This window comes from Giraffa tippelskirchi, chromosome 3 (genome assembly GCF_054371585.1).
Source record: "Giraffa tippelskirchi isolate mGirTip1 chromosome 3, T2T-mGirTip1v1.2.pri, whole genome shotgun sequence".
Taxonomy (NCBI): domain Eukaryota; kingdom Metazoa; phylum Chordata; class Mammalia; order Artiodactyla; family Giraffidae; genus Giraffa; species Giraffa tippelskirchi.
Window position 1 is genome coordinate 177,706,188 of NC_137277.1, and position 11,518 is coordinate 177,717,705.

At 55.0% G+C, this 11,518-nt stretch overlaps 1 protein-coding gene across 2 annotated transcripts; it reads left to right on the forward strand.

Annotated features, from left to right (window-relative positions):
* On the forward strand, window positions 1–8,256 carry FNDC5 (fibronectin type III domain containing 5). 2 transcript variants are annotated; one of them, XM_081585778.1, is made up of 6 exons: window positions 1–208; window positions 1,804–1,919; window positions 2,666–2,864; window positions 3,411–3,500; window positions 5,685–5,818; window positions 6,723–8,256. In XM_081585778.1, exons 1-6 carry the CDS (start codon window positions 1–3, stop codon window positions 6,759–6,761), a joined length of 786 nt encoding a protein of 261 aa, XP_081441904.1. In that variant the 3' UTR covers window positions 6,762–8,256. The 2 variants fall into 2 exon arrangements, with proteins under 2 accessions (XP_081441904.1, XP_081441903.1); XM_081585777.1 differs by having other exon boundaries at window positions 7,123–8,256.
* Window positions 8,257–11,518: the final 3,262 nt, after the last annotated feature.

Here is an 11,518-nt window from a genome sequence, read left to right on the forward strand (position 1 = left end):
ATGCAGGCGGCGCGGGGCGGCGCGGGGCGGCCGGGCCGGGCGGGCCGCGGGCCAGAGCGCCAGCGCAAGCGGCCGCCGGGCGCCGGAGCCGCGTCCCCGTGCGCCGCCCCGGGCCGGCCGGCCGGAGCCGCCGCCATGCACCCCGGGCCGCCCCGCGCCGCGCTCCGCCTGTGGCTGGGCTGCGTCTGCCTCGCGCTGGTGCAGGCGGGTAAGGGGGCATGCGCGGGGGCGCGGGTGGGCGTCCTCCGGTCCCTTCCCTGCTCCCTGGGGACCCCGTCTCTGGCCCGCTCCCTGCTCCCCCTTCGCCCCACCTCCAGCCCCACCTCCAGCCCCTTTCCTGCCTACTTGACCCCCGACCCGACCTCCAGCTCTCAAACCCCTTCCCTCCACCCCTTACCCTGGAATCTAGGGTCTTGGGATCCCCAGCCCCCTCCTCCGTTGCCCTGACGCCGGGCCTTTCCTTCAGGAGCCCTGGCTCCTTTCTCTGGCCCAGGGAGCAGCTGAGGACACGGTCCCCGCACCTCGGGCCTCTCTCCGTGTCCCCAAAGCCCTGCAGGCCAACTCTGCAGGTCGGAGCTGCCTGGGTCCTGCGGGGGTGGGGGTGGGGGGCGGGGGGACGGTGGAGGGAGAGGACTGGCACCCGAGGGCACCTGAAGAAGGGGGGACCCCGAGCCTGGAGGCCGGCTGCCCCCTGGGTCCTGGCCTCCTGGGCACCCTGCGTCTCCTGATGCCCTGTGCTAGTCCCTTCTGGCTGCTGCCGCCTTGCTAGTCTCCCTTCCTGCCCCCCTGCCTGGCCCAGAGCTCTCTCCTTGCTTCCGTCCTGTGTCTGTCTCCTGTCCCGCCTTGTCTCTTCTCCAGTGCAGTGTCTGCTGCCCCTGTCTGTGTCCCTCTGTCTCTCTTGGACTCCGCATCTGGCTTTGTGTCCCCAGGCCCCAGGCCTACGGGGTGAGGGAGATGGCTCAAGGCTTAGGTCGTCTTCCCCTTTCAGCGTCTGCCCCTGGGGGATACAGAAGCTTCAGTGACTCTGCTGCCCCTCTCTTGGAACGTTCTTGCTTCCCTGACCCCCACCATCCCCCTCACTCTCCTCTCCTCTGGTTCCCTTTGTTCTGTCCCCACTTCCAGAGGGCCCTACCCTGTTCCCTTGACTCTGCTGGAGGGGCCCTGCTCTCAGTGACCCCGTCTTCCTCTGCTGCCTCCCCACCTGCCTCCTGGGGTTGGCAGGGTCTGGAGAAGGCCCTTCCCCGGGCTTCTCCTGCCTGGCCCTCCACAATCCTGGGGCTTCCTCTCTCGAGCCTCAGTCCCATCCCAGGGCTCGCCCAGCTAGACTCTTCTCGACCTCTGGGTCTTTCTCCTTCCCTCAAGGTCACTCACTTGAAGTGCCGTTTTGTAGCAAGAGCCCTGGACTGGGAGGCCTTCTGACAGCTTTCACCAGACTCACCTTCAGCTCCTGCAACCCCGGCCACCTATGTCTCCTCCATGCCTGTCCCCCACCGCCACCCCCCACCTCCCACTGCCCCTCCATGAGCCCTGGCCCTGGCCCAGGCTCATCAATTTTAGGTGGACTCTAGTGGGGCCAGTTGTGGTCAGCACAGGCCCCTGCCCTGGATCCAAGGAGCCTGGGGCTTCTCAGGCTCTTCAGCCCCTAAGAAACTGAGACCACTCCCGGGTGCCCACCCCATCGGAGGGCTGGATTTCTTCCTTGTCACCTCATAGCCACCTCAGGTTCCCCTTTCATACTTAAGAGACGGTGGGTCTGCCCCTCACAGCAGGGGTGCTCAGACTCAGGTGCCTCCCCACCCCCAGACAGCCCCTCGGCCCCAGTGAATGTCACCGTCAGGCACCTCAAGGCCAACTCTGCGGTGGTAAGCTGGGACGTCCTGGAGGACGAGGTTGTCATCGGATTTGCCATCTCTCAACAGGTAACCCTCAAGGGTCCCTGGGAGGAAAGAACACATCCAGATACAAGTGATGGGTGGGAGAGGAGGGAAGCAGAAAGACAGAAGAATGAGGAGCAAGAGAGATGGGCAAAAAGCTGCACAGGGGCCTGGGAAAGAAGGCCCCAGAAAGGAAACCTTTGGTTGGAACCTGGGACTTAAGGGCAGGATTTTGATCGTAAGCAGATGTGAGTTTAGGACCTGGTTCCAGTCCACGGGGCTGCAAAGAGTCAGACACAACTGAGCAACTAACACACCAGTTCTCTTGGGTTTCCCTGGTGGCTAAGTGGTAAAGAATCCTCCTGCCAGTGCAGGAGACTCGGGTTCCATCCCTGGGTCAGGAAGATCCCCTGGAGAAGGAAATGGCAACCCACTCCAGTATTCTTGTCTGGGAAATCCCATGGACAGAGGAGCCTGGCAGGCCACAGTCCATTAGGTCACAAAGAGTCGGGCATGATTTAGTGACTAAACAAAACGACAACCACCACCAATTCTCTCAAGATATATGTCCTTGGGCAGCTTCTAAAACCTCTCTGAGCCCTATCTCCTGGCCTGTAAAATGGAGACGTGGATACCCACCTGCAGAGGTGATGGGATGCTTGAGTCAGATTGTGGCTGTCGGGGGTTTAGCACGGTAGCCAGGGTGAGGCCTTATCACTGCTGGAGAGGTGGGCAGATGTGGGGTGGGGGCCCGGGCGCTGAAACCCGGGGCCCGGCTTTACTCTTGGCAGAAGAAGGATGTGCGGATGCTGCGCTTCATCCAGGAGGTGAACACCACCACCCGCTCGTGCGCGCTCTGGGACCTAGAGGAGGATACGGAGTACATTGTGCACGTGCAGGCCATATCCATCCAGGGACAGAGTCCGGCCAGCGAGCCCGTGCTCTTCAAGACACCGCGCGAGGCTGAGAAGATGGCCTCGAAGAACAAAGGCAGGCCCGGGCCACCGTCAGCATGGGACGGGGTGTGGGGAGGGTGGTCTGGGCTGGAGCGGTGCATGGCTGACAGAAAGCACGAAACCCGCCCCCCCATCCCTCCCCAGGGCCCTGCCACCTAGTCAGGCAGCTCCTGAGAGAGGGAGGTCCACTCTGGTCCCCCAAACAATGGGACACAAACTCGGAGCTTCAAGTCCAGTTACTGTCCCCTAGGTAGCCATCAGTATGTTCTCGAATCTCTTTTTGGGCACAAGTAGAAATAAGCCCTGGTGCTAGGAAAGATCAAAGGCAGGAAGGGATGACAGAGGATGAGGTGGTTGGATGGCATCACTGACCCAATGGACATGAGCTTGAGTAAACGCCGGGAGTTGGTGATGGACAGGGAGGCCTGGCGTGCTGCAGTCTATGGGGTCGCAAAGAGTGGGACACAACTGAGTGACTGAACTGAACTGAGAAATAAGCACTTAATATTGGGGCTTGGCCCTAGACGGGTGGCTATTGGAGGGGCAGGGAGCCCCAGACCTAGCGTCTCTCTCCCCACAGATGAGGTGACCATGAAGGAGATGGGGAGGAACCAACAGCTGCGGACGGGCGAGGTGCTGATCATCGTCGTGGTCCTGTTCATGTGGGCTGGTGAGTCCGGCCCCAACCTCCCCTTCACTTCACCTGGGCAGGGTAGGGGGGTGGAAATGGGGGACCCTGACCAGACCCTTTTCTCATGGAAATGAAGGGCGAGGGGTTTGCAGACAGTGAGAGAGGAGGATTTAAGAGCCTAAGTTCTTCTCAGGAGGACCAGATCTAATCCCTTCTCTAACTCACCCCTCACCAAAAAAAAAAAAAATAGCAATTCAGTAGCTGCCTGGGTGGGGTTGGCCAAAAGGTTTATTTGTTTTTATCCCATGACAGCATATGGGAACCCGAATGAACTTTTTGGCCACCCCAATAGGATCCTGTGAGTGCTTGTCCTCCCCCACCCTCACGAGCAGCCATGGCTGCAGCAGCCTGTCGGTCCTCTTCTGGGTGGCTGTGCCTCTCGGTCCAAGCAGCTTCAGGTCCGAGCAGCTCAGGCTTGGGCCACCCTCTTATCCCACTCATCTGTCTAGACGCAGCTTGGAGACTGCCTGCATGAAGCCTCCCAACCCATGCATTAGACTGTTTCTTCTGCCTGTGTGCTCCCGTGGCATGCTGTATGCTCCTCTCTGAATGTAGCTCTTCCTAGCTAAGTTAGCTAAATTAGCTCTTCCTGGCTAAGTTAGCTGGGCTCCTCGCTCCCTCTTTTCCCACTTGTTTGTGAGCTCCCTGAGGATAGAAACCATGGTCTCTGTACTCAACCCAGCCAGAATTTACTGAACAGCCACTCCATCCCAGAGAGAAGGGCTACAGTTGGGACTAAGAAGAGCCAGGTGCTTGTAAGGATCTCAGCCTGGGAGACGCCAGGCCCAAATTTAACTATAAATATTCTATGTGATGAGTGCTGTCAGAGCACCATGCGTGGGAGCAGAGGACAGGGACTTCATTCTGGGGCTTGGAGTAGAAATCAAGAAAAACCCAGAGAGGAGGTAAACAGGGGTTGTGTTTTGAAGGATGAGTAGGAGTTCACCAAGCAGCCAAAAAAGGAAAGGTATTCTGGGCATGGTGTGTGTAAGAAACGAATTAAGCTCAGTCTGGCTCAGTGCAGCTGTGACCCTAGAGAGAAGGTAGAAAGTGAGGAGGGAAGGATGGTGAGGCTGTCAAGTGGGCTGAAGTCCTTTTGAAGGAATTAAACACCATGTCAAAGTTATATTAGCATCCATGGTGGAGAGGGCATCCATGGTTGTTGAGGCATATGGAAAAATACGTTCTGTAGACACAAAGAAAAGCAGATACTTGAAAAAGAAAGCAGGAAAAACAAAGGATTGTACAAAAGGGGAGGTTTGCTTATGTGGCGTGTTGTTAGACTTGGCACAGATAGTATTCACATAATTGTAACAATATAAAATAGTGAATTAATCCCAAATTGTGGTGTAATTCTACTAGAACGATGGGGAAGGAAGTAGAGGGGGTTGTTGGGCTCTGTCTCCCATGGAGGGGACGTCAACGGATAATCTCTAGAACAGATCAAGAAGTAGCACTCTATTAAAGAGTTCCCTGGTGGCCTACTGGTTAGGATTCTGGACTTTCACTGCTGTGACCTGGGTTCAGTCCCTGGTCAGGGAACTAAGATCCCGCAAGCCGTGCAGCATGGCCAAAAGAGAAAAAGAAAAAGCACTGTAAATCAAATATAGAGGTGAAAATGGGGACGGCCCCTACGAGAGCTGGCAGTGGTTGCCTTAATATTACTCTAACGGCCTTTCAAAAAAATAAAAAAATATTAGTTTAACAGCATTAAACCTTTAGGAGAGTGCAGGCCCTGGAGTGCACACCCAGCTCCACTGTGATGGTGAGTTATCTGAGCTCTGCCCAGGTCCTCCTTAGTAACGCGGGCAGGGTAATAACTGGTGCCCCCGGAGAGCTGTGAGGTCTCAGCGAGGTGGACTGTCAGGCCCTGGCATGTGCTAGATGGATGCTCTCATTGCTCTTTGCTCTAAAGGAAAGGGGAGCCCTCTGAGGTTTAGAAAAGGGGAGGGAGGAGACAGGATCAGAAGGGTGGTGAGGTGCAGGGGTTTTGGGGCTAGGGACAGGTGGACATGGGAGCCAGAGGCAGCTTCCTGCACCAGAGCCAGTGAGAGGCCACCTGGAGCCTAGACCCGCAGGAGCTCAGCCAAGTCTAGCGGGAATGAAGCGGAGGGGTGGGGACTGGGGCTCTGGCCTCTCACTCCTCCCCCTTGTCCCCTGCAGGCGTCATCGCCCTCTTCTGCCGCCAGTATGACATCATCAAGGACAACGAACCTAACAATAACAAGGAAAAAACCAAGAGTGCGTCCGAAACCAGCACACCAGAGCACCAAGGCGGGGGGCTTCTCCGTAGCAAGGTGAGAGCAAGACATGAACCTGGGTGGGGGACCCCAGAGCTGGCTCCCTGGTAGTCCCTGGGCTGCCGAGGGGTCAGCCCAGGGCCTGGTGTGGCTGCTGCGAGACAGAGACAAGCTTAGCCGCTGGCCGTGGGACACAGGGCACGCTACAGGTTGATTTTGTATCCTCTCCTTTTGCAGGGTGCCAGGGGCCAGGAGGGGTTTAACCAGAGGGCAGCAAATGGCGGGGGGGCAGAGTTCCTGGTTGATGCGGGACGACGAGGGTCAGGGTTCTGGGCTCCTTCTGCTCCTGCTCTGCTGTGTGACCTTGGGCAGGTGCTTCACCTCTTTGTACCTTCATTTCCTCTCCTGTAAAACAGATATGAAAGCCCTTTCAGTGCTTGCTCTGGGCAGCTCAGAAGGAAGACGTAGAGAATGGGAGAGAATCTCATGGTTCTGACGATGGTTGTCCAACAAACATCTGGCCCTCTCCACATTTCCTCCCCTCTCCGTCTCCTTACACCCTCTGGCTTCCTGTCCTCTCTCTCGGCTTCTATCTGGCGCTTTCCTGAAGCCTGTTATTAACCCCCATCTCCAGAAGCACCTCAGCAATGTCAGTGGCTGAGGCTGTGCTCAAGAGGCAGATTTGTAGGAGGTGAGAGGACCGACCAGCGGGGCGGCTCTGCTGGGGCCCAGGACCCCATCCTGGCCATTCAGCTGAGCGAGGCCGGAGGCTGGGCGTGAAGGCAGAGAGACCAGGCATCCAGGCGGGGCTCCTGCTTGCCTTCCACCTGAGACGAGAGCCTGGCTTTTAGGCTGCAGCTCTGCTGCTCCCTTCCTTTTGGTGTCTTCTCCCTGTTTCCAAACCTTGCAAGAACTCTGTTCAATTCAGCCCTGGCCGCTTCTCTCATTTTTTCCCTCCCAGTTTCCAAACAAGCCCTCAGTGAATAACATCGAAGCGTGACTGCCTGTCTGCAGGAAGAAGGATTTTATTTTTCTTCTCTGCCAGTCCCCGGGTCCATGGGCTTGGGGAGAGGGAACTGCCGAGGTCGGAGAGGGGGAGGCCCCGCTAGCTACACAGTCTCCCTCTGCACTCCCATCCTGGTCTGGTGACGAAGGCTAAACTACAAACCCCAATTCTGCAAAAAATAAAACAAGCCACCAAACTAAAAGGCCTGGCCCCATTCTGGAAAAGGCAAAGCTGCATGAGACACAGCCTTCTTTCTGCCTCCTCGCCTCTCCTGGACTGGCCTCCTCTCTAAGAAAATGCACAAAGCTCTTGGGAGCTGACACGCACCTGGACTGACAGAAGCTGTGTCTTTCAGGGAAGCTGTGGGGCTGCCTGCCAGGCAGAGTCCTGGCTGCCATCAAGCCTTCGCTGGATCCAGCCATCAAGGACTTGTTTGTGGTGTGATGCACAACTTTGCGTGTGTGTAAGATGTTTTCTGTTCTGTCTCTTTTGGAAAACACAATCGAAGGGCTTCACTCCAGAGGGCAGAGGGATTCCCCAACTGGTGGCCTGTATCCTCTACCTTCGTTGACCCTTGTTTTTGACTGTAAGATCATCAGTCTGGGGTCTGAAGAAGACAGAATGGAAAAGAGACCTTTGAGGGTACGGGCTCCATTTCTTTAGAAAAAAAATCTCTTGGAGTTGCAACAGTGCTGGCTTGCACGACCGAAAAGATACGTCCTCATGGGATACCCTGGGGGCTGCTCATCACCCCCTCTGGGTTGGACTCTGCTGGAAGGCAGGCCGGAGCCATTCGCCATGGACAGTCAGCAGTCCCAGCCTCTGGGGTCTCCATATCTTGCCATCTCATCCAGGGTTCAGCGAAAACTCCCCAGGGTCCTCATGTCCTTCCCTAGAGCCTGCGTGGTGTGAGGTGACGGGTCCCTCCCTCCACTGCCTCTTTCTGGTTTAAAACACAAATGGTGCTTGCTAAGGGAGGGCAGAGCCTTCCCTGGGACTGACAAGTTACGGCTGCGGAGTGCCTGCGTGGGAAGAGACGGACCTCTGCGTCTTCCATTGGTGACTGAGGACGAGCGCGTGGGAGACCGCGCTTGGCACAAGCCTGGCACACCATAGGCGCCCAGTGCATACCTGTTGAACTGAACGATAAGAGCAATGGCCCCCAAGCCAGAGAGCTGAAAGCCATTACCCAGTGACCGCCCCTTCCTTCCGGTCTACAAGAGCTCTCGTGGCTGGGGCAGCCGCCACTCTGCTTTGCCCAAGTGTGGAGCACAGGGAGGGAGGAGACACAGGGTAAAAGGCAGATGTCGGCAACACTAAGGGCTTCCTCATGGGAGGGCATGAGGCTCCACTCATTGTCTTGTGACTTCCATCCCTGCTGAATGGGGCTGCAAGGCCAAGGCTCCTTAGGGCAGAGGTCCTTACCTCTGATCCAGTTAGAGCAATAACCACTTTTTAAATGTAAAATAAAAAGACAAATGAAAAGGCACATCCTCGTCTTCTGGTAAATGCCCAAATGTTGCCCTCTTTTTCTGGCAGTTGGCAGCAAGTCAGGATGTGTGGAGGAGGGAGGCAGTTCTCTCTCCGTCTTGGCCTGCAGCTTCTTTAGGGACAAGCCTGCCAGCCAAGCTGGAGTTGGAAGGGAAATCTCGAACAGATGGGGGTGCACGTGTAGGAGGAGAAAATAGCTGCTCTATCCTATGACTGAGCCCCTCCTCCCCACCCCCCCAGCCGAGGTTGGGCTGCCTCATCACATAGGTATGCAGGCTGGAGCTCAGTTTTTAAAACAAAGGGTTTTCCCCTCTGGATGGGGTTGGTGCTTTCCCTGGCCAAAGGAATGCACACAGCCCTGCTTCTCCCAGCGTGAGGGGGAAGTCAGGAAGAATTGCAGGAGCTGCTGGCTGCTGCAGCTCAGAATTCACAGCATGCTGTTAAGACTGTTAAAGGAACATCATTCTGATCCCGCAGCAGGCTGGAAGGTAGAGTAATGATGCCATTAGCCAGTGAGCAGACCAGTAAATGGGGCACCTTGAACATTTCTGTCCAGAGCAGGGAGGAGCTTAGAAAACGATAGGTGAGTGGGCTTAGAGCAGGCTATTCTGGAAGGTTTTGAGAGCAGAGGGAAGCAGGTCTTGGAGTCTGGGTAAGAAAGTGGGAAATTGATTAGCACACAGAACTCCAAGCCAGACCTCAGAGAGGTACTTCCCAGGCCCTCTGTGCCTGTCCAGCGCCAGAGGATGGAGAAACTCCAGGTTGGCATCCGGTATAGACGGCTGTCCTTGGGGTCCCAGGAGTGCCGCTTGCGGTCTTCACCTTGTCAGTGCCTGAAGCACATCATCTTAGGGCTTGAGGGGAGTGGAGCGAACCACACTCCTAGCCAAACTCCATTCCCTGTAATCATCTCCCTGAACTCCCAACTTCCCCAACAATTCAGCTCGTCTCCAATCAACTGGAGTTGCGCAGTGGAAGCCGACAGCTGTGACTTGGGCTCTCTCCTTTCTTCAGCCCTCAGTTGGATCTACAGATTCCCCACAGCTTGAGAAGGGCTCAGGCAAGTCGCCTGAGACTGAGACCCCAGCCCTGCAAGGCCACAGCAGGCCTGTGGGAGGATCACTGGACTGAGGCGGGAGACCTTCAGGCCAGTTGCTTCTCTGAGGGGGCCCTGGTCTCCTCTGTCAAAAACAAAGGGGTAAGAACAGAGGATTCCCAGACTCCACCCCCACCAGAGTAGGAGCCAAAGGGCTTCCCTCTGAGAACACAGAGGAGACCCCAGGGTCTGAGGAGAGGAAGGAGGACTGGTGAATTTCCATGGCGCAGGAGTCTATCCTCTCTCCAGTCCAGTCCCCTCAACCCCAGCTTTCAGTGTGGGCCTCCTCTGGAAAAGACTCTGATGCTGGGAAAGATTTAAAGCAAAAGGAGAAGGGGGTGGCAGAGGATTAGATGGTTGGATAGTATCACCAACTCAAAGGACATGAATTTGAGCTAACTCTGGGAGATAGTGGAGGACAGAGGAACCTGGCGTGCTGTAGTCCGTGGGGTTGCAAAGAGTCGGACATGACTTAGCAACTGAACAACAACTCCTCTCAAATCCACTCCTTTACAGAAATATGTAGTATCTCACCCCTCCAGTCATGTTATGTTTGACTTCTACTTTCTCATCCTCTTTAAACCTATTTGACAGATTTTGGATTTTGCTTTTAAAAAGCAGCCTCTAAGAACAAAATGCTTCTGTAAACAGGACAACCCTCGCCCCCAAGCTCCATGGGTACAATATGCCCAAACCCTTGTTATTTGAAGATCTTTGTATACAAATAATTCCTTAATGATTCAGCATTTCAGGACTAGATGGCTTTAAAGATTGTCCAAAAGATGACATTCCACTGCTTCCCAACAGGTGCTCGGAGGGTCAGATTTTCTGTCTGTGGCATGTTCCAGTTGTCACAGGGTGAGGACAGGTGGGGAGGATTGACAAGGCGGGAGCTTTTAGTTAAGGAATTCCACTGTTAGCCAGTTGATACTTCCAGTGACAAGTGGACATTTTTTTCCTGACAGGTGCTCTGGCCTACAAAGCAGGCATACCCTAGAATCAGCTAAGGAGTAATTGCCTTCTCTTAGAAAAGCAGGACAGCACTAAGAAAAGCAGGGAACTCTGCTTTCTAGTTTTAGATGGTTGGGATTTTTTCTTCCTGTAAAAGCTCACAAGAGGCTGGTTAGAAAATGAGCTTTTAGAGAAGGTCTATGTCTCCTCCTCCTCACTTCTCCACAACATAAAACAAACTGAGGGTGAGGGACATCACCAGCTCAGAGAACCCCGCCTGGTCTCTGAAACCTTTGATGCCTACAGTAACACGCTGTTAAAAAGGAAATAAGCAGTTACGGGACAAAGGAACACCTACGCCTGCAAGGACAAAATGGGTATGTGTATATATGTGAGTCAAGAGACCCTTGGGTTCAGACAAGACTATCAAATAGCTGAGTATTTAGCAAATTAATAGTGAACCTTTCGCCTGCACTATAGAATACATATTAGCCAAACTTACAGCACAGCAGGACAGAGACCCTGTCCAAACATGTTGCTCCTTATTTCCTCAGCACAAGCTGAGACTGTGAAAGCACTGGCAAATGCAGGTGACAAGCTCTTACTGCCTTCCCTTTCATCCTTGCTCATGAGGTGAGTCTAAGAAGCTTAGGTTCACAAAACGGATCTAAGCAAGGAACGCTGTGTTTCCCGCATCTACCCACACTTATCTGACCTTTGCCCCAGGTTCTAGGAGCAATTTCTGGAGAGGCTGGGTTAAGAACTACTATCAGTTCTGGTTTCTCACATCCCTTTCAAAGGAAGAATGCCCCAGGTAGCTTGGCTTCTTTCTCAGTCAGTGCTGGCGCTGGGGGCAGCTGTCCAGCCACAGGAAGGAATCCAAGGCAACACAACACCTGTGTGACGGGGCTGAGCCCTCCCCCCGGCTGCAAAAACAGCAGCACAGGGATATTTCAGGCTCTCTCTGTGTCAGGCTCCTGACGTGCACTATATGTAGCTGCAAATCCCAATCAATCTCAACATTTCTTAACTGCGGGAACGCCTTTCTCAACACTGTAATTTACCCTCAGAAGAACTGGGAGCACACACCCTTGCCTCCCCAATGCCACGTTCTACTAGCTGCCGCCCCCTTCCACACCCCACCAACCTACCTACGTACAGAAGGAAGGAACCCTCCTCCAGAGGCCGCAACAGAAGGCCATAGTACATAAGC